General features: G+C 36.9%; 1 protein-coding gene across 5 annotated transcripts in view; it reads left to right on the forward strand.

Annotated features, from left to right (window-relative positions):
* Nucleotides 1-25,390, forward strand: part of RXFP1 (relaxin family peptide receptor 1) — a 53,028-nt gene that overhangs the window by 14,898 nt on the left and 12,740 nt on the right. For 4 of the 5 annotated variants that reach the window (XM_026120195.2, XM_026120193.2, XM_026120192.2 and 1 more), the window contains exons 2-9: nucleotides 4,075-4,230; nucleotides 17,332-17,436; nucleotides 18,276-18,381; nucleotides 20,836-20,907; nucleotides 22,525-22,596; nucleotides 23,756-23,827; nucleotides 24,608-24,679; nucleotides 25,301-25,375. In XM_026120195.2, the coding sequence (XP_025975980.2) occupies nucleotides 4,075-4,230; nucleotides 17,332-17,436; nucleotides 18,276-18,381; nucleotides 20,836-20,907; nucleotides 22,525-22,596; nucleotides 23,756-23,827; nucleotides 24,608-24,679; nucleotides 25,301-25,375 (730 nt within the window). The remainder of the gene's footprint in view (nucleotides 1-4,074; nucleotides 4,231-17,331; nucleotides 17,437-18,275; nucleotides 18,382-20,835; nucleotides 20,908-22,524; nucleotides 22,597-23,755; nucleotides 23,828-24,607; nucleotides 24,680-25,300; nucleotides 25,376-25,390) is intronic. The other variant, XM_064510891.1, reaches the window with a different exon arrangement.

Genomic DNA, 25,390 nt, shown 5'->3' on the forward strand with positions numbered 1-25,390 from the left:
TAGAGTGCAGAATCTGAATTCAGATTATTCTGAAATGAAATGGCAGGCATTCTGTCAGCAAGGTGCTTGTTCGTGTCTTTGCCATTTGTTTTGATAACAGTTCATCTATTTATTTTCTGTTTGTTCTAGATATGCTGCAAATATACTGTTTACTGTGATCATTGTGAGGAAAGATATTTTGCTCGTACAGAATAGCTGAAATGTGTGAAATTGCCTCTAGGGCACTGGAGGGTCAGGAGGTGCTTTTCTATATTACCTGTACGAAGATGAAATTTTTTGCTTGGAATATCTGTAAAAGCAAACCTTATGACAAAATCAAGTCTGTCACAGATTTATAGTTCTTATCCTTGCAACTGAGGCATAAACAAAGCTGTCCCGAGTTTCAGTTTTTTCTCTCATTTCTACCTCTGTAGCTAAATTCTTTATACATGCTTTAGCAATTTTTAGTCTTCCTTTAACTTTCTATCTAGCCCACTGTTTTCTGTATCTCCAAAGGACATCAATTTTTTTCTGAAAAGTTCAGTTGACTGTGTAAGATAGCAATATTGGTCCAAACTTATTCGTTATAGAACTCAAATTGTTCATATGAATCAAGCCATATTAACGTTCAAGTTGATTGTTCGTATGGTTTGCTGGTTCGTATGGTTTACTTCTTTTGTGTTATAGTGGGTCTTGTGCTTTTACAATACTAGTTTAGCCGCAAGAAGCAAAGGTGAGGTGTTCTATCCCAGATGAGCTGTGAAGGAAAACCTGTTAAACAAACAGAGATACCTTCGAAGATCGATGTACATACGGACCAGAGAAGTAACCTACAAGTTAATAAAAATGACTACAAAATAAGATATTTCTTTTTCTTGGTTTAACACCAATGTGAAACAGCCAATGACATGATGAAATAACCATTAGTCAGTAATTTTTAGAGGAAGGTTATATCAGGAAGGTTAGCTGTTTAAAAAAAAAAGGGCAGCAAAACAGCAGAGATTAGAAGAGTAGTTCAGTTTTTTCATAGTGGAAGATCAATAATAGGTAGTAAAGTTAACGCTATTAATAGAGCATGATAGAGATAGTATGATAGATCATTATCTGGATGTGATAAACTCTAGAGTCAGAATACTTTGTATTTGCATAATAAGAAACAGGCTTTTGTTGTGGTTGCACAGTGCTATCTTTATCCATTCTCTGCACCTAGAAACACTCTTTTAATTTCCTTAATCCAGAAGAGAATCACTTGAATATTGTCTAGTGTTTTACAATGCATTTTTCTCTCTCATCTCCTTTCTACCTTTGTTGTCTTCGCCAAATATTTCCTCAGAGGTTTAGGGTTTTTTCCACTCTTAAATCTCCTATGATCTGCAGGGTCCAAACTTCTGTCTTTGTTGCATAAGCAAAGTGACATTAACAAGTCAGTGGACAAAGATCGGTGCTTTCCATGTCAGACTAGGAAAAAGCTGTTGAAGTTCTGATGGCCCTGATACTTTCTTTCCCAGATAGGTATTTACATGCCAGCGTCATCCTTCTGAACACAGTGAGTGATGCAGGTTTCCAAAAAGGCTATAAACTTACAAAGAATTCATAAAACTAAACAATAAGAAATCATTCATTCTTTCACAAAGAATGATTTCTAAACTGTGACAGAAAGTAAATTCATAAATTAGTTCAGGAGTTAATACTACTTAATTACTAATTAATAATAGTTATTAGAAAATGCTATGAAAAACCATTCAATACTACCTTGAGAAGATAAATGTCATAGTTTGGAATATAAACTGTGTAGAGATCAGCTTTTTTAACCACAACATTCAGCTCAGTCTGAGCATCTTCGGTGGGCTCTGGAAAAGGCCCGACAAAATGTAGGCTCTTTTTTTTCCACTTCCATTTGTTTTTCCATATTGTTGTTCCTTAACAGCCTCTCAACAGTTACTTAGGTCGTGACAGATAACTGCACTGAAGGGAGCCTTAACTGTCTCTGTGCTCAGTGTCTTTTTGCTGCATGAAACTTTAGATGCTGAAGTACTACACACAGTCTGTTTGCTTATTACCATATCGTGAGCCTGTGCACCACTTGTTTTGGGGAGACACAGGTTAGACGTAACATTGTGAATATCAGCACAGAACAGCAGGGAAATCTACGAACAATGTGCAAGAGTCAACTCACCCTGGGATTAAAACATAGCCTTATCTTTGGTGCTTACATAAAGGAGTAATAGGGACCTAGAGCAAACGTCTCTGAGCAATTGCACAAGTTAGACAGTGGTACCTAAAAGCAAATCAGCTTTTCAAAATCATACAGTGATTGTCTACTGCAATATATGGCTTTCTCTTTCTATGGGGGACACCTGTAATATCAAAGAGAATTCTGTGCATCTAGTAATAATGGAATATTGATCTCAGAATTTCCTTCTGATATTGCACCTATGTTTCAATTTTCAACAGTTGTGAACATTGTTAAGGGTTTAAAATGTGGAATTTCTTCCAGAGGAAATTTCTTATGAATTTGAAGTACTTAATTCACGTTCAGATGATTCCTTTAGTCCAGGAGAAGAATGAGCACAAAAGTGAAGTATTGCTAACGTGTTCCTTGTTATACTGAGAAAGTTGGATAAAAGATTTACATTTCTTATTATAAAAATAGCCTGAAAAATAATTGCATGTTTCAGAAGTGGAAATACACTATCTGAGCAAGCATCACATCACGGTTAGTGAAGGCTGTATAGAGTATTTCAAGTGCTCTAAGAGAGCAGTGAAGCTTGAAATATAATTTGTATTGGAATTTATATCTTTTCATGACAGCATCCACTAAGTCAAATGCTAGCTGTAATAAAGATTTGATATTTTATTTTGAAAGTACTTCAGTAATTAAATTAGCAGGCCTTTGCAGAATGCTGCTTTACTAGGTAGGCTTACCAAAGCTTCAGGAGCATGAAAAGCACTGGATAACATTCTTCCCTGATTATGCTTTTTTTCCGTTCCCAGTATATTGGGGACAGAACAAATTGCTTTCTGGAGTAATTTAAAGCTCTCCATCATGTGCACTTGGGAAGACGTTGATCCTGTTATAGAGCGTATGACCTGAAACTTGAGCTGGCACCCCGCAGTCTGCTGGAAAAGTAGTAGAACAATTGTTCTCTACCAGGAAAAAGTGACAGAATTTATAGCTCAGGTGCACTGGAGGGATTGGTAAAGCACTGTGTATCTGTAAATGTGGGGAATTGAAGCTGTTGCCGTACAGAGAGCTGAGGAATGAAGGATGGGTAGAATCCAGTCCCTGAGTGCTCCGGCCACCCCGGCTGTCCCTCGGCATCATCCCTCTATCTCCTCTCCCTCTATTACTTGAATGAGGTCCATGTATTTTATGAAAGGGTCTCCTACAAGCAGTGAGCTTAGCAGAAAACAAGATCTGTGCATCTAAACTTCAGGTGGATAGACTCTGAACAATGTCTCCAAATTTTTTGGATGAGGCTGACTGCTCTTCCAAAGGATTCGTAATTGCAGGTATGTGTTGTCTTAGTCATCCTTCAGCAAAACTGTGCCACAGAGTTAGTTGCACTTTCCTTTGTTCTTTGATGCTCGGTCAGTTTACATCTAGTAATTGCTTTAAAATTAGAATGCGTTTAAACATATCTAATTCTGACTTTGTACAAACAGGACTTACCTATCTGGGTCTGAAATTTCAGTACAAATTAATACTGCCCATATATACACAGCTTATCTGGTGTATTGCTATAATAAATTAATTTCTAGTGCAAAAAGAAACTATGCTTTTAAATTGTGGCCAGAGGTCATTTGTCTTGTATGATTAGTGTTTTCATCATATTACTGGGATGTGTGGGGAGGAATTACCTTGTTGCTTTATATCAAAGCAAATTTTAATTAGCTTACAACATAAATGTTTCTTGTCAAGTTAACAGCACTTAATATACTGTTGTAAATTGCATGTCCAATGAACTAATATGTATTTATCACTTGATATCCACATTCAAATGTAAATAAGTATTTATAAAAGCATAATCCCAATGATTTTCAAACATAAAGAATGTATCTTAAAGTGAGCACGTTCCCTCTGTTTTTCTTTAGTAATTCGCGATTCTCTGGAAGATCACGTTTCTGGGACTGGTGTCACGTGCCCCCTGGGCTACTTTCCGTGTGGCAACATTACGAAGTGTTTGCCTCAGCTACTTCACTGTAACGGTGAGGATGACTGTGGGAATCAGGCTGATGAAGACAACTGTGGTATGTGATTAAGACCTTTGTTTCTGTAGCTGCAGTCTGACAGTCACTTAGACCCAAACACTGTTGACACTGAGACAGTCATGGAGTATTAGCAATAGAAAAGTTAAATGTGTTGCAGAGGATACAGTAGCTGTTTGGTTTCACTAATAAAAACACCCAACAAGCCATTTGCTTAAAAAAAAAAAAAAAAAGACCATGTTATTGTTTGCATATTATATCAATGTATACAGTTTTATCCCCACGTTGAACTTGTTTGCACATGTCATTTTGATGTGTGTGTATGTATATGATCTAGCAGAGATCCCTGCTGAGGAAAGTGGACATATGCACTGACAGAATTGGCATTATTTTTAATGTAACTTTCAAAGCTGGCTGGGAAATATAATTTTAGATCAAGAAGAATTTTCAAGGTTTTGCAGAAATCTTTTATGTCCTAACTCAGGAGAAAAACCAAAACCTTGACTTGTGTGTGTGTTTGTGCGTGCACCTGTGTGTTTTACAACATCCACTGCTGCCATGCTTTGGATTTGAGAAGTGTTGAAATCTGAGGATATACAAATGGTCTGGCCACTGCTGCCCGTTGCTGACATGATCCTTGCCACCGCCGGCCCTGCTGGGCGGCAGACTCGGCTCGTAGACCTAATCCCTGCGGCAAGCTGGGTAGGGCCAGGGCATGGCTGCTGCACTGGCATTTGCCTGTCCGTATGGCTTATTTGTGAGTGTGGCCCTGGCACAGCTTTAGTTTGCACCGAACGCCATTCCCTTAGGCAGTGCCTGGGCCCAGCTTGGAGGGTAGCACAGGCCAGGGACAGTTTGGGAAGGGCCTCCATATATTTTGTGAGAAGAGAGCTTAGCTGTTTGGTTCTCAACTATGGGCCACAGGGAGAGCAAATCAGCCCTAGCGCATTTTATTTACTGGCATTGTCAACTTAATAACAGTCTGGGTACTTTCAAAGCTACCCTCCAGAGCTTCTGATGCATGGCAGGTGGGGAAACTAGGCTCCCTATTTCTTAGTGGTTGGCCTGTTGCGGTGGAGGGCAGCCAGCCGTGTAGCACCCTGCCTCCCCACAGCTGAGCAGGTGACCTCTCTGCCTGTGTCCAGCCAGGGGTGGTATCATCTGAAACATGCATCTGGGGAGCGGGGGCAGGTTTAAAAATGTACATACATACATACATACATACATACATACATATATATATATATATTTTTTTTTTTTTTCTCTGAAAGAAATAATTTGAAATGAAAATATTAGGAAGATATTTTTCACAAGTGTTCTTAGCAAAACCAATACGATTTTGAAAATGCTGTCTCTTTTATTGGAGCAGCTTCCCTCCCCACCCCCTGACACCCAAAAGAGACCTCGTTAGGCTGGCAAACGCTATTTTAACTAGCTCTGCTGTTTTCAAGAGATCCAGTTCACGAAGCAAACAAAACTTGCCAAGTGCCTGCCTAGTTCTACAGGTCAAAAATTTCAAACATTTCTAGGGAGCCATAAGTGACAGATATGCTGGCAAAGATTATTAGAAAAACAATCCTGAAGCTCACTGTCAGCCCGTGGTTTATGATTCACTGGAGCCATGTCATTTTTTCACCCCGTTGCTCTCATCTCACAGAACGTAAACGTGTGTGCTGGCCTTCAGTCCCTCTGGGTTGGTCAGATGACAGGAGTTTCTCCTACGTCCTTTTTGATTTTGACCAAACATTGCTTTTTCCATTAATGCTAGGAAATAATTTCTGAAATGGATCAAATGTGCCTGTTGTTGGTTACACGTCATCATCTGTAAAATGCAGAAATTCTCTTTGTGGGTATGATATTTACAACTGAACCTGTTCCACAAACACACATATCCCACCCCCAAAAAGTTAGAGTGGTCTTATGTTGTAGCCAGGCATAAAATGTCAAAGAATAGATACTATCGTGTGCTGGATTTCTTCCATTTAGGTAGAAATCTTTCTAGAAAATATACTTTAGACAAAAGGAAATTTTTAGCCAGAGTAAGAGCTGGCTGAATTTCTAAGGTTTGCTTTGTATAGGATGGCGCACTAGAAGTGTGATGGATGCCTTCACTTCTGGAAAGGCGTAGTGAGGGAAGCTGGTCTTCATCTTTACTGGACTTAGATGGGAAAGTGAAATCCTTCATTTTTCTCGAATTGTGATGTCCAAACATGGACACTGTTCAGCTGATCCTGCTCTGGTGCTGTTCGACTAAGGGTTTTGTCGTGTGTCTTTCTGGTCCAACCCCTGATGACTCACCCCACTGTGAAGTTTGTTGTCTTCATGTGTGCATCACATCAGTTCCAATTCTGAATTCTCTGGCTCTTGGACATGTCTCTGCAGAGCTGTATCCTTGTCACTTGTTCTCACTGCTTATCTGTGCAGCTGATTGTTGTGTCTACATGCAGTATCTTGTCTTTAGGCCTATCACATTCAAATTCTAGGGTATTACTCCATATGCAAAGCTTTTTCTAGTTTTATGTCACTTGCTGATGCCACAAACATACTTTTCTTCCCATTGCCAATAATGAAAATCTTGAAGAAAGCTGGCTCTTGTTCTGTTTTCCTTCTGTAACTCTCTCATCCTACAGTGACAGAAATTGTTGAAGGTGGCATCCTGTTATGTTGAGTCAACTCTTCAGTAGGTTTATACATGTTCCATTTCTGTACCAACAAATCTATTTTGCAAGGACTTGCTGAAAGTGTACAGTTTGATTGAGTGGGGATTAGGATAGATGCAGATTTCATAATAGGATATATGAGATTGCATAGCCTTCAAGACAATTCAGCTGCAATACCGAATACAATTCTGGGTATAGCAATTCAAGAATGAGTTAGACTAGATTTCTGAAAGCCTAAGTTACAAAATATGAAAAGTCATTGTACTGACTCATTGAGCAACCTAGGCTAATAGTGCTATTCTTATATCTTGACCCCATATTCTAAATTAGAAATGAATGAATTGTATAATGCATTAAGGTTCTATTCAGCAGTGATGTGTTTTTGAACACTGATGTTGCAGTTAAATTTTATTGCTTGAATAAAGGAAGAATCACGGCATTGCTTAAGAACAGTGTATTCTGTAAGATTTTTTTTATATCATTGTAATACTCCTACACTCTAGTAAGTGCACAAATCTTTGTGGGATAGCTGGCTTTTTATCCATCCATCTTGCTTAAAATGTCAAGGAAAGAAGCCTCACTGATAAGCTCCCAAGACAAAGAAACTATCCAGCTATTTTTTCTGCTGCAGTTTCTCAGGACCACTTCAGTATTCTTGCCCTGTACCAGTTGTATCTGGTTCTTTCTATCCATTTTTTAATTTACGAGTAGTTTCCAGCTGAAGTCACTGCTCCTGGTTACAGAAAAACAGTTCAAAAAGAAATTAATCCAGTTTAGTAGTTGTTTTATGCAGCACCAGTGAAAATTTTAATCTTATGCACAAGCTACTTTAATTTTATACAATTAGATAGCTCAATTTTTAAACTCTTGTACACTTCTGTATGTCATAAAATTGAGTAAGAGCTTTGAGATGGGCGTTCTACAAGATTCAACCCAGCATGTGCAGGAAGGGAAAAATCAGTCATTACCCTCAATTCAGAAATTCTTTATGTATTGCAGGTATAGTTAGTTGAAGCAACTGCTTCAGTAGTGATTTCTTCAGTAATGATAAAGCATTTTCTTAAACCTACACAGAAATATAGTGAAGACTTGTACCTGTCTTAGACCACTGTTGTAACATAAGGAAATACAAAGCAAAAATCTCTCAGCAGCAGTAGAGTTTTTTTTGTGATGGAAAGGACAATACTGCTGAAGAAAATGTTGCTGGAAAAAAAAATTTGAAAACCATTATACCACATTTGAAAAAGTAAGGTATTCTGAACATGACAAAACTCCAAGTCCAGCTGTTTAACAGAAATTTCCAAGTGTGCTGCATATTAATAGCAACCTCAATTACTGAAATAATACTTTTAAATAATATCAGTGAAAGAAACAAACAGAGAAGCAGTTAGTGCAAAAATCTCACACAGATCATCCAGAAGAGAGGTGCTTTGCAGAAATCTTTAAATGCCTTTGAAACAGAAGAGAAAAGAAAAAAGCATAGTTGCTTCTCCTGTGGCTGGGAATCACGATGCGATGCAAAAGCAAGCAAGGTATTCTTGTCTTGTGAATCAAGTGCTTTTCTTGAAATCTAAAACCTCCACATCCAATATGCCTGATTAGCCCCACAGTTTAAAAATTGGCTGCCCACTACTTTACTGGATTATTTTTACTTTATTTTTGTTTGATATGTGATGTTGTATAAGATGATAGAATTGTTTACCAGCCTATGTTTAGAAACAGATCATGCAAAGCCTTATTGTAGGCTGAGGAAAGAAACAACTCCTGTCCTGTCTGCGTCACTGCAAAAGAGACCAAATAGGAGTCTCTAGAACTACTGAAACTAGTCATTCAGTTGCCTTTAAAAAGAGGTAAGAGGAGGCTGGTGTCTGGATTCCCTTTAACATGTAACTTGCAAGTTTGCCAAGCTGCTGGGCGTTTTTGTCTTGTTCCCTTTGCCTCTCAGCAAAAGCTTCTTCTAGACTCAGGCATCACTAGACTACCCCCCAGCAGACAGGTACAGTCGACAGGTACCCCAAACATTTTATAGATAAGGACTTGAACTTATCCTATACCATTTGCCTGGAAAGGTAGAGAGACTTGAATGGCTATTCCAAGTACCTTATAGCAGTTCTGCCCGTTTCCTCTTTCGTTTTGTGAAGTTTAGTTTCCCACTTTATTCTTATGATGATATTTGTTGTAGTAATCTTTGAAAAGATTCGCAATAGTAGCTCTGTTTCATGCACTGAGTGCTCAGCAACAGCATAACACGATTAGAAATATTTATAACTAAACTGACTCCTCACTGAGAGATCTGCTTACAAATGTGCTGTACCTGCAGTTAATGTTCAACCTATGCACATAAAGATGGTGCCTTTCTCAAATCTGCTTTATCTTTCCCTTCCACCATGTTCTATACGTCCACATAATAAATATAAACCTAAGGCACAGACAAGTGAAATGACCTGAAATTAGGGTCGTAGGCAGAGCCAGGAACAGATTCTAGGTCTCAGACTCCCATGTTAGTGCTCAGCCCTGGGGTGTGGGTATTCTGCTCATCAGTTCAGCTTCAGCACATCTTCCACTTCACACGCCTTCTGCAGTGGGGTGAATCATAGCCAATATGGTAGAGTAGAATAAAGCCATTCATCTTTGAAAATTCACATGCCTTTGTCACCCAGAAGCTTTTCCAAAACCGATAAAACACTGTTTGTGATATCCTGATGGGGAAGGTGTGAGGCAATATAGTAAATTTCAGTAAGAAGAGGAAGCTAGAAATTTTTCATGCCCTAAGTGACGAGAGGTTTTTTCCAGACTATCACTAGATAACCTTAGATGTCCATAGAAAATATAATCTTATCTTTTGAATTTGAAAACATATTCTACCAAATAGAAAGGGGCAGGTCTGCAAATTTTTCATAATCTAAAATACTTTTAAATAAAAATAATCTGTTTAAAGTTTCATAATTTGTCATAAAAGCTTATAACTTTGAGGAATTTCCCTTTCTCAGGTTGAGTATGGTAATAAATTGTTCTCTGTTGTTCTGCCAGTACTCATACTTTCTGAAGCACAGAGTTCTTCATAAAAAGTGTGATGATAAACAATTTAACCTATATTATATGTTTCAGTTGGAGCTACTTTTGTATGTTATCAAACCTAATTGTATCTAGAAAAGATAGTAATTCTGGCATCCTTCTGTGCCCAAGCTTGATTAAAGCTCCAGTTGGCAAAGCAGAGCAAGTTTGATAGTTTTTTTTATCCTATTGAGACTACGTTTCATCTCAAATGTAATGGCTTCAACTTGATTTTCCAGGAAAGAGCTTTTCCTCCTTTTTTTATAGCTGTAAGATTTGATTATGTAGCTGCTTGATGTTTACAGATGGAAGGTAAGAACAATTTTTATTCACTGCTTTTTTAAACGTACATTAGGGAAGATATATCCTAGGCATAGTCACAAACTCTTCCTACTTAATACCACAGCAATGTTGACATGGGAATTACTCTTAAGACAAAAAGAACAAAGTGTGTTTCTCACTTAGAAGTTGATGCTGCTGCAATGTCACTGTTAATGTTTCCTAAACAATCTCTACGCAAAGCCCTTTAAAGCCCAATGGCATATCTGACTTCCCAAATACATATTCATAGAAAGAGGCTTTCTGAAATCTCTGGCTCAATGGTGATACTTGATGATAAACAAAACAAAATTAAAACTAACATCACTAGACAAATACAACAGATGATTAATGCAAAACACACAGCAACAGTATTTGTAATGTAGCTTTTCACTGAGGCCACAGTTTGTCTTATTACCTTAAAGTGCATGTTTATTTAGATGAAATCCATGTGACAAATTACAAAAACTTATGATAAATTAAATCATAACATAAATGTACTCTCCAACTTTGGTAAGAAGCCGAATAAGGCTGCCAATAATCGTCTGCTGGATTTTTTTTTTTTTCAAAATATCATCCCTCCAAGTAGCTTCAGATGGCAATTCTTTTCCTTAATCTGCTACCCAGTTAAATATATATGCTTAAAAATTTGCATTTAATCACTTTACATTTTAAAAAAGTTCACCAAAATCCCATTTACCTAGAGGGATGAATGAGCAAGCTTCTGGCCTAGTTCTCATGCTACATCTCAGAACTGGTTGTTGAAATAGGTTCTTAATTAGTGAGTCTCTAGAGGAAATACTTAAATGGAAATAACACAAGCATAAGTCATATTTAAAATAAAAATTATTTTAAGAATAAGAATTGCTTAAAATACAAAAATTTCAGTGTTCTTATTCATTTCTAAGCCAAAATGTGCATATGTTCTGCCTAATCACTTGCATCTGTGTAGACTGGATTTTTGCATCATGAATGAGGCATTAATAAAAGAGCAGCTCCTGGTACCTATTTGATTAACACTCTACTTGCTAGCAATAATAGAAGGGGAATGGAAAGAACACCATGCTGGAGTATTTTATTCTATCTTTTTCACAAGTGTGATCTTTAATTGTGTAGTATTGTGTAGTGGAATGAAGTAGCCTGAGCTATTTCAAGAAAACCAGTTATCTCAGCGTTTAGAAATTTGGCTTCCAGACAATTTTTCTGATAGTTCTGCAAAACTGTTTTTTTGGCAGCTAGGCAATGATTGTAGTGCGTGTGCATTTGTCTTTCAATCACAGTGTCATAGCCACATTTTTCCAGTCCACTGAAGCAAGAAAAGGCATGCAGATTTAATTTAAGATGTTTCTGACTCTCTGGAGGAGTTCTTCACTGGCTAAATGTACTTACCACTGTGTTGCTCCCAGGCCTGATAGTTCTCAGAACAGGAGGCTACGTTCAGCTCCCCAGAGTTCACATACAGAAGTTCATTTGGCTCTCTAGAGTCCATGGGCTACACAAGGGAAATCACGGGCTACACAAGGGAAATCACAGAAGTGGATTTCCCGAAGGACTATGGCAGCTAGCTGTTTGAAAGTCTTGCACCTATTCACCTCTAAAATCACAGGCCTCAGCTGTCACTGTGGATAGTGCAGTCAGCAGGTGACTGGCTTGTCTTGTTAAGAAGGCTGGAATTTACTATCTCTTTTTAAAAGGGCCTATAAAATTCAACAAGTTGAAAGTAATAAAGTTCTCTCTCTATATATCATCATGTTTTTGTGCGTGTTTCCTTGGAGCTCTATAAACTTAGAGAATTATTTCAGTTCTGTAGATTCTTTAATTCATCTTCTAGATTTGTATAGCAGAAATCTAAATTTCTACAGGATGTTTCAAAGCATCTATACAAAAGATGTATGTTTTAATATTACCAGATTGCTCATAAGGGATGTGGGATTTCATGGGGATATGATATTTGCAGAATGGCACATTGCAGAAGTCTTTGGTAATTCTGTATTTTTAATTAAAATTAATACTGAATAATGTTACAGTTAGTCACATCTTTTCCTGGTATGGCATTTTTTCTATCATACTTGAAATTTTAATGTGAGCTTTAGGATTTTCTGAGACACCATTCAGTTCTGAAAACTCTAGATTATAATTATGTTTTTGAAGCAAAAAGGAAACACTTGGAAGTCAGCAGTTTGCTCATAATGTAGCAAATACTTGGCAAAAGATCAGATTTTCAAGCTTCACATATAAATTTTTCATACATACAGTTATGTATAGCCAAATTTTGTTCTCTCTGTCATTGCCATTGATCCAGAGTAAATGCCATTGAAATAATTGCAGATGTACACTGATGTGCAAATATCAGCAAATTTAATAGCATTGCTGGAGTTCTGGAGGCTTTTAATCAATTTCTTTGTAGAGATCTTTAAGTATCAATGATCGTTAAGAGGAACTGTACATATGGGTATATCAGGCCTGATATATTCCTGATATATTTCACTGGATTTTGTCTCCTCTAGTCTCCACAGCAATAACTTAATGCTAGAGGAACTTTCAAGCAATACAAAGTTTTAGAAAGTATTCATGCTACTAGCTTATATTAATTTATTGTCACATGTATTTCAAAAATTGTAAATACATCAAAAAATAAAAATAGAATAGAAAATAGGAGTGATGTATATAGATCAAAAGTGTTGTTATATAAACTTATAAAACTCACCTATGCAAGTGTTTCACAGGAGTAAAGTTATAATATTGAGCAGATATCTATCTTTTGGAAATTCAAGCCAGTTTATTTTTTCTTTAACTTGCACTGAATGAATTAAGTTGCCTTAAAATTGAAAACAAACTGGTGCAAACACCTCACCTGGCTCATCCAGAAAAGTGTACACCTTATTTGAATTGATTTAACACATGTCTGTTTTCCTGGGATTGCATCGTATCATGTAAGTACCTGAGCTAGATTTGAACTAATCAGCAGGTACTAGAAGTAGTCCTTAGGCAATAACATACAATTTGGGGTGGGCTAAATTGCCTTTGCCTTCACTGGTTGGTGTCCAGATTTTTGGTTTTTCATTTTCTCCATTTGCTATACAGAGGAATGTGGGTGTCTAGACTGGGGCTGTGAAATTCACTCCCAGAGTCAGATGCTCTAGGCATTGCAGCAGTCATCACTGTAAAATCTATGTATGGTTTTGGACTTGCCATAAGTTATTAAAATTTGTCAGTATGCCTTAACACTGGAAAAGTGTAATCCTATTTCTTCATTTGTGAACATTTGAAAAACAATTGCCCCCATATTTCTGCCTGGAGAAAACAGGTTTTTCTTGTTGTACTAAAAGATGTCTTTATAAAAAACCTGAAGTCATTTCTTAACAGCAAAAGAAAGTATGTTTGAACAAATGCTAAAAAGAAATACGTCCACAGGTTAATACCACCAACAGCAAAGGCAAAATCAAATGGTGTCGCGGTATCTCTTTAGAAAGCCAGGCAGCAGAGCTTAGGCATTTAGCTGGAATCATTTCTCTGCATAATGACCCATGAAGACATGGCTGAGAGAAGGACAAACTCTTATAGATAATACTCTTTTCATAAGCTATATACTAAATAAGAGTTGCATTTTTAATTGAGCGAAGCACATGTTTTCTTGGATTTGTCATTGAATGGATTATTCAGATCTGTACTTAGGATTAACCTTCTCTTTTGCATTCTTATTCGCATCAGAAATGGTGATTGACAACATTTTAGCAAGGAACAGTGTATTAAAGTGTAGTCTGGTAAGTCCGGTTTACAATTACTCATTATATTTATCCTGCATAGTGGAAGATTTGCTGATGCCTTATTTTCTCAGATCTCGTTTTTACAGAAGTGCAGCCAACATAATCTATTTTTGAACTGGCTCAGGAAAAAGTCATTTCTCATTTGAGCTGTACTCCCCCAAATGATAGATTTGAGATCACAAGACCAGTACTATTACTAGTCATTTCTTAAAGTGTTTCAAGAACCTCATCTCAACAGTGATAAACATGTCACAAACCTACCATATAAACTTTAAATGATCACGAAGTGATTTACAGTTCTGGCATTCTGAGGTTGACTGAATGGTTGTACTAAATATAATTGTTTGCACAGTTTATGCATCTGGGATTTGACAAAGCAGTTTGGATAAAATAAAGATTGTCCCATGCTTTGGCACAAAACTTAGCCGAAACTAAGCATTTCTGAAGGTCAGAAAACGTTGAATAACTTGTTTTGTTGTATTCAGACATGCCTTTGTATTTCTAGTGGAAGGCAGGAAAACCAATGCCATGAGAAAAGCCCATTATTTAAAATGAATTGACCAGAAACTCCAGACAACAGGAGTGGTTCCAGTGCAAGATAATCCATCTTCTCTCTTCTCTGTGCTTTTTTCCCTTCTCTTTTACGGCCACCCAGCGGCCTCTTGACTTTCTTGAAAAGGCTGGTGAACTTCCACTTCATCGTGAACCGCTGCTTCGTTCCCATTAGCGAACAGGCACTGCTCATTCTTTTCTTTCCAGATGCAAACTGCAGTGATGGTCACCTTTTATAAATGCTTTATCACATGGCAAGGCATTTTAAAAATACTAAAAGGTGGAACAAAATCTCATCTATCCACTCTTTCGAGTCAGAAGGAGAAAAATTCAGAAAAAAGGCACTTTATCTGCCAATTGGTTTACAACAGGTTTAGGATTTTTATGACTTTTAACTATATATTCAGAATCTGCAGGTAAGTGGTTAATTGGCCAAACCTTTGCATGATTCTAATTCTGCATTAGGAAGTCCAAAAATACTTTAAGACTGTCCTTCTGACTGCAAAATATTTATTTGGTATAATTATACTCTAAGAATAAACTCTAATGCATCTTTAAAAACATCTATTTAAAAAACCTCAATGGAAGATTCCTTTCTTCTTGAATCTTGTCTTCTCTGCATGTTAAAAAGACCCATTAGACTGATCAGGTCCCAGTTGCCAAGTCCAGTCTTGCAGATGAAATTCAGTGGATGCTCTGCAGTTAGAAAAAAAAAAATACTGCAAAATAGTCATAAAAGAAATCTCATTAGAGACCTAACTGCAGGGCAGTAAGCTTATAAGGCACTCACTGCTTGGCAAAGGATCTGTTTTCACCACTGCATCGATTATAGATATCTCTTTGTAGTTTTGTAAAATAGTCCTGAAACTGAACTTCTGCTGAGTGTTTAAAACAGGCAATACAAGGTAGCTACAAGTTGGCAAAGTCCTTTCACTTCCTCCGAAAGGCATCAGGCTTCTTCTGAAAACCTGCTTGAGAATCTAATCTGGCAAAATTGCTAATGGATCCAGGCCACTAGGTGCTCTCAGGAAAGTTAGTAAAATGTGCTTAAGTGCCTGTACTTTCTCTTTCTCTGAGTGGGCACCTGACTTGCTTTCAGGGCATAATTTTGTTCACATTAATTTTCAAGTAACGAAGAAACTTTTGAAGTCTGCCTTTTCTCTTTACGGGGCATTCCTGAAGACAGAGATTTAGTTTTGTCTTGAATCTTCTTTTCCATTTATTCATAAAAGATGAATAACTTGATAAAGTTAGTCTGCCTGGAGTTACTTAATCTTTCATGATATCTATTAATCAGCATGTATAGTGCATCTTTTCTGCTTAGGCAGCAAAGAAGCAGGCAGTTCTCTGAAGAGCTCCATCTGCTGACACTGCACAGATAAGCTTAAGGAGATGCTTTCAAGGTAGGGTGATTTCCCTGCCTAGCTGAGAAAACAACTGAATTGTAATGTACCATGAAGAATTAGATCTCACTTCAGAAAGTTACAACAAAGTAAATATATTTTATTTCCCCTACCAATTTTCAAACTAATAGATATAGTAGTAATGCTTACTTGAATATAAAGATTTATGGAAAAATGTCCACAAGAATGGTATCTAAGTATAACTAAAATATTACCATCCAAAGGAGAGGGCTCGGCCGAGCCATCCTCAGAGTTCTTAATATTAATGTTTGACACTGGGTATCGTTAGAAGGTAAGTTTAAATTATCACTGACACTTGGAACCACCAGCTAGTGAGTACCATCCCAAGGAGCATTTCTACTGCTGGTGCAAATGCATTCAAACAAGATGTTCTAGATAAAAAGGGAGCAGGCGTTGCCAAGGCTGAAGAGGAGCCAGACCCAAATTAGTAAAATGAAATCTGTCACAATGTTTGAAGAGAAGTTAATTTTTTTTTCCTTTGGTGGTGTATATTCCTGTCCTGTTTCAGAGGTGGTTACCTGATCAGTTATTTAAAGATGTCAGCTGTACAATAGTCTTCCAAGAAATAGATCTGTAGTGTTTTCCAGCACCGCTGTAGTTAGACGTCCCCATTTGTGGGAAGGAAGAGAAAGATCCTCTCTTTCTTTTCACTCTTATAGCTATGCTTTTGCTATGCTGCAGTCTGTCTATATACAGTGACCAAACTGGTAATATACAATAATGCTTTATTTCAGAAAATGCGTGTTGAGCTCTAGTTAAACTTGATGATTTGAGTGTGCTGTGTGTCACATGTTCTCTTGAAAAATGCTGCTTGTTTCACCTTCATCTAGATTTTGAGCAAAGACTTTATTTGAATATTATAAAATAGCTGTTCACCTCTTTGGCTGCAGCTGTGTGAAACAGCCCTCTCAAAGAAGTGGTGGAAGGCATAGGAATCGTTTAAGCTTTCCTGGGGGAAGAAATATACTGTGAGTGGTAAACCCACACATTTAGGGAGGTAGGAAACTATGATTGCCTCTCTTTTTTACAAACCTACCGAGACAAAACTTTTTGAAGTAAAAGTTTGATTTTTATTCTTTTTTGTTGCAACTGTTGCAGAAAGCGTTGAGTTGTTGAAGGTAAAATAAGCTGATCCTATTATGTAGTTTGTAATCTCAGTGTATATATTGGTGATTAGGCAGCCTCATAAAGGCCAAGGTCATTTAATGTGCTATGAAATGTTCTGGAAAAATCATGTTACTGTGGTAAAAACTGAGGCAAAGGACCATACAATGAAACTTAGTGAAGGTCTTGTTTTGTGTTATACCTTTAGAAAATATTTTGAAGTGGTATTTTTCAAATATGTCTTCTATTTGATTTTTTTATTAGGAGACAACAATGGATGGTCTCAACAATTTGATAAACATTATGCAAAAGACAGGTACAATAAAATGAAATCTCCGTATGCATTTCAGACCAAGACACCTGAGTGCTGTGAGTAATTACAGGAATTATTTGTGTGATTATTACCGATGATTCCCAGAAGGAAATACATACCAAATATACTTATCAGAAATAGAAATACAGTGCAGTTTCATCTGTAGTAAAATAGAATGAATATCTCAGACTAACAAATGCACTGAAGCTCTGTTTGGTTCTGCTAAGAGTGACTCGTTTTCTGTAAAGGAAATATCAGATATGCCAATTAGAAGGACAATATAAATGTTTATCTGAATATACTAATATAAGAGAAAAGACCATGAAACATGCATCTTTCAGAGGGAAATGAAAACAACCTCCCTTCAAATTCACTTCTATACACATCAATTCTTAAAAAAAAAAAAAAAAAAATTTCCACTTTTGTGGACATTTGTACAGATTTTTATGACTCTGTCCACTGTAAGTGGACTAAGTTAAAGCATAAAGTCTGGGGAATAGGGAGCAAAGAAGAATTCTTGATCTGTTGTTACCCTGTTTTCACCTGACGGAATTGTGCTCACTCTCGTAAATGGAAGAGGACTGAATAATCAAAAGGACAGTCAAAGAAATCTCAAGAAAACCTACCAAACAAGATTCCTGTATCAAGTCCAAAGCTCTATTGCAAAATCTCTTTTATAGAGGTTGGGAAGTAATAGAATTTTTTTTATTATTCCCTTTGCATGTTTTGTTAGGATCTCCCTAAGCCTAAATGAATTATGTAAAAATAATACAAGACTTGATTTAAACTCTGTTTAACACAGTCTAGATGTCTTTGGGCTAACTATTCTCTTACACTGTATTTCTTTCCACCCCATTCTACCTTTTGCCACAACCGCTTTCTTGTCTCCACGCAGTGGCTGATTCTGTGCCAGCAGAATGTATGTGCCAAGGGCTAGAGATCGTCTGTGATGGTGCCAAATTACGTGCGGTCCCTTCCGTCTCTTCAAATATAACCATGATGTAAGTAGAGCAGAAGAGTGGTTGCTTGGCCTGTTCAGGGTTGAATATCAGTTCTCCAACCATTTTGCAGCTACAGGCTTATAATTATGACCAGTTGGCTCAACTGGTGTTTGTGAAAGCCTGCTGTCTCTCACTGTTGACACACCTTCAGTGTTTTAAGTACAGGTTTTCCCTGCACAAAATGACAGAAAAGGAGCTAAAACAACTCTGTGTGAAATAGTCATTTCATATTTGTAATGATGGCCTGGACTAGCTACAATTTCACAAAATTTAAAGAAATCTTAAAGTGTTTCCTTTTAAGACATAATGCTCAGGACCTTTTCATTATTCTATGATCCTGCTGATATTCCTATTCTATATTCCTGCCAATAAAGTTAATAAACTTTAATTTTGTAGAATAACCTGTCTGAGTAAATCTTTTTAGTTCTCATTCAGTGTCTCTGAATAGGACATTATTTAGAAAGACTTAATCTGGGCTGGGTCATCATAGAGATAGAGAGACATAAACTAAACTTTTTGAAGAGACTGGGGAATGGCTGATATTGCTTTTAATTTATGCCTACCAGTTTGAAAGACTGTTTTTTGTGTGGTGAATAGAGGGTAGTATCAAATGTCCTCACTTGAAGATTTTTCCTGTAAAGCAAGAGTACAAATTTTTCCATTCAGTTCGAGTTTGTGTTCATGTGTGACTAAGGTTCTTGCTGGGCTGACATTCAGATGCTGCAGTACTTCAAAATGAAGATTTAGGTTCAGTTCTGATTCAGAACATCAAAATGTACAAATGTATATGTATTAAAACTGGCTTTTGGTGCAGGGTCAACAGAGACTTCAAGAATAGCTCAGTTCTACCTTGAGCAAAAGGAATGAACCTGCTCAGGTGACTTTGGGCTAGCTTCTGTTCTAATTCAACTATGTCCTAAATGACTTTTGTTCTTGTCAGGACAGTTGAGTTGGTGCCCAGTGGAGATGGGGGCATAGGGACACATGCACTGGGAAATAAGCTCTGTGTGCATTTGAGCTTTGAAATAAGTCTGTTCTGGTTTATACTCAAATCTTTTTAACTCTTAGCTTTAACTATTATTTTGTCAATTGTTCTGAGGACATTGAAGAATAGTCTTTGATAATAAATACTGGGCTTACTGCTTAAATAAATACAAATATGGACAGAGGTGGCAAATTCAGTTTCATTTTTCTTTTGTTGTTTAGCAGTGGGAGAACTGCTTTTATTGAATAATAAAAGTGGCAACACTGTAGGAGCCCAGGGAAGTAGAGGTGGAGGGAGCACCTGGCTTGCCAAGTCCAGGCTGTTGCAAACATAGGCAGCTGTGCAACAGCAGAGGACGAAACATCTACTGCCTCCACCAAGCCCAATGACTGCAAAACGACAGTTAATAGAGCTGCAAAAGCATTCTTGGCTCTAATTTGTTGTTATATTCAGACTAACCATGTTCCATGATCAAACCACAGCAGCACCCTTTCTTTTCCCTGGCGGAGGAGGTGGTGAGGGGGGTGAGTGGAGGGAGGTAAGGCTGTGCTGTCTCATGGCTGCAGCTGTGTCTCATGGCCCACAGCATGGGCACCACTGCGGGGTGGTGCTCACAGCACCAGGAACGGGGTCCTCCGAACACCGCCTGGGAAAACACTGATAAATCTTCATCTGGTGTTACCTTCCATTCACTATGCACTCAAGAATGGGAATACATAGGAACAGCTCCCTCCATTCACAGGGAATAAACTCTGTTTTTCTTGTATCAGTTAACTACTGCCCTCCTGGCTGACTGAGTAACAGTGAATTTTTGAAGGAAGCCTCTTGCCTCAGAAATCAAGAGTGTGATTTCCCCTCCCTCCCCAGCAGGAAAACTGTTATCTTTCCACACTGATTTAGAAGCTATTAACTCATTGGTATGCCACGTGGCACGTTTTTGATCAACCGTGTAGCTCTTCCCTGGGTCTAAAGGTGATACTCTTGGTCTCACTTCACTAAAATTAGTTTGTGATTTTTGATCATCTGGATAGGGAGGATTGAGAGGGTACCACCTGTGTGTAAAGAAGAAAGTGGGGACAACAGTTGCTTGTAAAAATGCAGCAATAGGTAAGACACACATCTTTTCACAGTCTCCTCCTAATTCATTAACCCAAATTTACCTCTAGTGTAATCTCTTTATTTACACGGATCAATGCAGTCAACTTTGATTTGGTCTAACGTATTGCAGAGATGGAATTTGATAGCAAACAGCATAGCTACTCTTGCCTTTGGTTAATAAACCATACATAGACACTCCTGAATATATATATTGGCCTTTCTGGAAATATTCAATTTATTATAGACATTTCTACCAAATTATTTACTGTGCAAATGTGTTTAAGTGAGGTCATTAGATTTACACCAAACGGGACAAACTCAGCTTCAGTATACTGACAGAGTAGTTTTACTGTATGTGTTCATTCCCACAGGTCTCTTCAGTGGAATCTGCTAAGGAAACTTTCTGCTGATATTTTCAAGAAATACCAAGACCTTCAAAATCTGTAAGGGGGTCTTTCAGCTTAAAATCTCTGTAAAGTCCCTTAAATATAATGTCTCTCTTACTCTCTCTGTCTCTCTCTCTCTCACGCACACATACCCTGAGTTTTACATAGAAGACACAAAACTTCAGTTTATTTTCAAAATTCTGTTTTATCTTTTCCTTAATTGCATCTTATAATTGTGTAACCTATTTTCCTCAAATAGCTTGATTTGGCATCTCTCTTCTTGCAATGCGATGCGTTCTGCATGTTAAATTTAATTATCATGGTTATTTTGTACTAGAAAAATGATAAGCTTCCATCATGTCCTAAGGAAGTTGCATTTATAATGAGCAGCAATAAGCTACAAGAAATGAAAGTAACTGAATCCGTTTACTTTGCTAAATGAAAGTTTGAAAACCTGTCCATTGTCATAGGGAAGCATAGTTACATGGCACTTATGTTTATTCCTAATTACATTTGGAATCACTTTAATAGAGTCCCAACTCGTTAGTTCATTATGTCAACATAATGCTGTGTATGCTTTATGATGTGTAACATGTACGTTGTTCAAAATTCATAGCCTTTAATGAGCTTGATTTATATAGAATTGGTGCAATTAAGAAAGTAAAGGCAAAAGTGTAGAACAGGCTCTTATGTCACCGGTTTAAGGTTCCTAGAAAACTCCTCAGACTTAACTTTGCTGAAAACTGTGCTGTACTGCAGCACCATCTTGTGTTCACAAAGTACCGTATTACCTTAAAGTCTCTGAAGGAGCTTTTTATTAGAAAAAATACCTCCACATCTGCATAAAGCATTTCTTTATAATATTGAGTAATTTCATATATTTCTGATTCATAACTGTGCATTTTCAAAAAGTTCTTGAGCAGTGTTTGACACAATCCCATTTTGTACAAGTCACGTTTCTCATTGGTTTCAGCGGGAATGCAATTGGACCCCTTATTTACTATCATTGAAAAGATTTTTATTTAAACTGGTATTTTAAAGAATTCTCAGTGAATAAAGCCATAATGCCTTGTATTAACATTTTAAAAGGATTTAACATGGGTAGTTGATAAAATGTTGGAACCTATTTGTCCATCAAATTAGATGAAGAAAAATAGAAGGAAAAAAGTTTAATATTCTTTAGTTTACAGAAAATCAGCAAGTTTCATTTACATTTTATTATAGTATCTTAAAATGTAGCCTTTTGAAAATTTGATTATAGCCATTTTAACAACTAGTGTAAGTTTGACCTTTGCCACACAACGTTTTGCTGACTGCAGCAGAGTTCTAGCAAAGCATGAAGATCTGGTCACACAGACGAGACTTCAGGGTGAGGACCTAAAAGAGAAAGTGGTATAAAATCGCTTCTTTGCTCATCTTAGGCAAACAAAATGTACCTTTGAATGAATTTTGTAATTCTGCCATTGGTTTTCATTTCTTTTAGTACACCTTTGAAGTCTTTGAAACTACTGCTGTGAAGTGGTTATTGTGGAATTCAAGATGTAACAAGTTTGACAGCTTCTTTTCAAGTATCACACATGAACTCAATTTAGTTGATAGATTTTAATCGGTTATTCATGCTTGCTTTGACTTTGCATGCCTAGAGAATTAATTGCTGTTGCTGTATCTTCTTAGGTATCTTCAGAATAATAAAATTAGGGCTGTATCCGAACATGCTTTCAGAGGTTTATACAACTTGACAAAACTGTAAGTATCACTTTCAGAATATTGAAGTAAAGAGCAACGGGAACAGGTTTGAAAGTTGCTGTGGCTGTCTCTCCCGTATTTGTTTCAATAATGAGAAACTGCAAAATGGTCCAAACCTTTAGCCCAGTGATTTGACTGAGAAAACAAAGACAGATTAAGATCCATCTGTGCAGTATACGTCCGTGCAAGTTCATCTGGCAGGAGAGTACTTTGAAAATACAAGACTGCTCCATGTTTTACTCCTATTCCACAAATCGGTATTCCAGAAGAAGAGAGTGTGGTAGTTATCTTGCATCAAGGCAGTAAGAATGAAAAAGGAGTAAAGCAAAAAAGAGAACAAAAACTCTTTAGTTTGGTTTAGAGAAGCAAACCAAAGCAAGCCAGCACCAATAAAGAACTTTTTCTTTAATTTTTATTTTGCAGCAACTTTATGTAATATATTTCTAACTTTGAAGGAAATTGGCCAGTGAAAGAGATGATAGATAAACTGCATTGTTAAGTTCAGCTTTTTTTTTTCTGCAATAGTTTTTAAGGGGAAATTTTAAAATGCTGTTATGCCTCTTATTTTTCCTTCACATGGATGTGGATGGTTATCCATTATTACACCTGCTACTACCTTCCCAGACCATTTATAGTACCACCTTTCATTTCTTTTTAACTATTTGGTTATCTATTTTTAACTCTTTGGTATCTAAATTTATGACTAATGTCTTTAGGAAACACTGAATTTGATTCCAGGAACATTTCTGGAATTATTCACTCCACAGAAGGAAACTGGAACAGGTCTAAAATATGACACAGTGAAGATGGTTAGCCTGTTGTGTGTCTGTGGTTTTTTTTGTTTTTTGTTTTTTTAACAGATAAGACAAAAATACACAGATTTCTACCTTGTTTTGGCATTTCTATGAAAGACAAGTCTGCACATTTCCTGCCCTCATAAACACTGTTTTTTTGAGAGAGAGACAGATGCAGACTGGAAACACATATGAATTTTTCTATTATACTTAGTGGGTTCTTTTTCAAAGAAAGCATTCCATAATTATGAAAAAAATTAGTGGCACTGTGATAAATTATAAAGGAAAAATCTTAAAATTCATTTTCACATATCTGAGACTAATCAAGAATTCTATGCATTTATCTTTTACTGATCTTTTTTCAGATATCTGAGTCACAACAAGATAACCAGTTTGAAGCCTGGTGTTTTTGAAGATCTCCATAATCTAGAATGGCTGTATGTATGTTGTTTTCTATGTTTATTTTCTCAAGGAATAATTAAAGCAATACAAAGAGATATTTATATTGCTTTTATTTTTGTGCATAGCATTATTTTGTACTAGATAATAACTAAGGAACTCCTATTGCACTCTCTGCAGAGAGAATACAAATGACTTTGGTGGAAGCAGAAATTCATCCTTGGGCCTTAACGATTCAGATGACCATGACTTATTTTACAATAGCACATATCATTAGGAATAACTGCTTATTACAAAATAATACATTAAATAACTCAGCTACTACTAAATAACTCACATTGTACTAAACAGGAGAAACAGAAGTTTTGGACAGGTCTTTCCCTGTAAACAGTGCCTGACATTTCTATGCATTTTCAGCTGACAGACTGTCTTGAAGCACTGTTATGTACAGCTGCTTTGTTTTCACACAGAATCCATTCAAAGTATTGATCAAAGTATTTTAGAACCTGGCAGGAAAACAGTTTTCTTTAATTAAAAGTAATTAATTTCTGTAAGCTAAAAATATTTCAAAAACTATTCAAACTGTGCTGAAAAAGGGAATTTGATGAATGCCCTGACCATCTATGGAGTGGTGCGTTTGTTTTCTTAAGCAGGGCTTTTGAATAGCAAGGGGTTTTTTTGTTTGTTTTTTTGGTTTTTTTTTAAAGTAATGGGCATTTGAAGAAAGCCACTTCCAAGTATGTAACTTTTTAATCACCTGTTCAATTTAAGACTGTAGTCCTTTGTCAATCTGAGATATGCTTTGCTCTAATTTATAGGATAATTGAAAATAATAAGATCAATCGGATCTCTCCGCTAACATTTTACGGACTCAAATCACTTATTCTTCTGTAAGTATGGACTAAGAACCAAAAGTGTTACTTAAAAGAACAGAAAGAACAGATAAGTTAAAAAGTATGTTTATAATGACCGTGCTTGCTTGCCACACTATACTGTTTGCTGTTGTAGTATGCTACTACTGTAGTATGGATATGGACGGTATGGATAGTGGCAGGGACGGGCTGCCCCATAGCTCCTGCCCCAGCAGCAGCCAAGGCCTGCTGCTGCAAGACCCTGTCTGTGAGCTGCCCCTTCCCTATGCAGCCAGAGCGGGAGCAAGCGCCAGAGCCCCCTTTCCCTCGCGGCCGGGAGAGAAACCTCCCTCCATCGCCCTGTTCCTCTGTGACTAATGGAAATTACGTGTTATGATGTAATAGTCAAAGTATTTGTATCAGCTTGCTGTGTTTTATTTAAATTAACATCTTTACCTAGTAGCTGACAAGTTAAAGATAAAATAGTATTCCACAGGAAATACGTGGAAGTTTAAAAAAAGAATGCTACCTCTAAAACTATGAAAAATGATTCAAGCTTTGACTGCATTTTATTCAAAAGTACAAACATGAGACATAATTTTTTTCTATAATGTAATTTTCAGCAAATATAGGCAGCTATGCTATTTTTCTTTTCTCCAGAGTGATGATGAATAATTCTCTTGATCGCTTACCTGATAAACCTCTGTGCCACTACATGCCAAGACTAAACTGGTTGTAAGTCTACCTTTA

Source organism: Dromaius novaehollandiae, chromosome 4 (genome assembly GCF_036370855.1).
Source record: "Dromaius novaehollandiae isolate bDroNov1 chromosome 4, bDroNov1.hap1, whole genome shotgun sequence".
Taxonomy (NCBI): Eukaryota; Metazoa; Chordata; class Aves; order Casuariiformes; family Dromaiidae; genus Dromaius; species Dromaius novaehollandiae.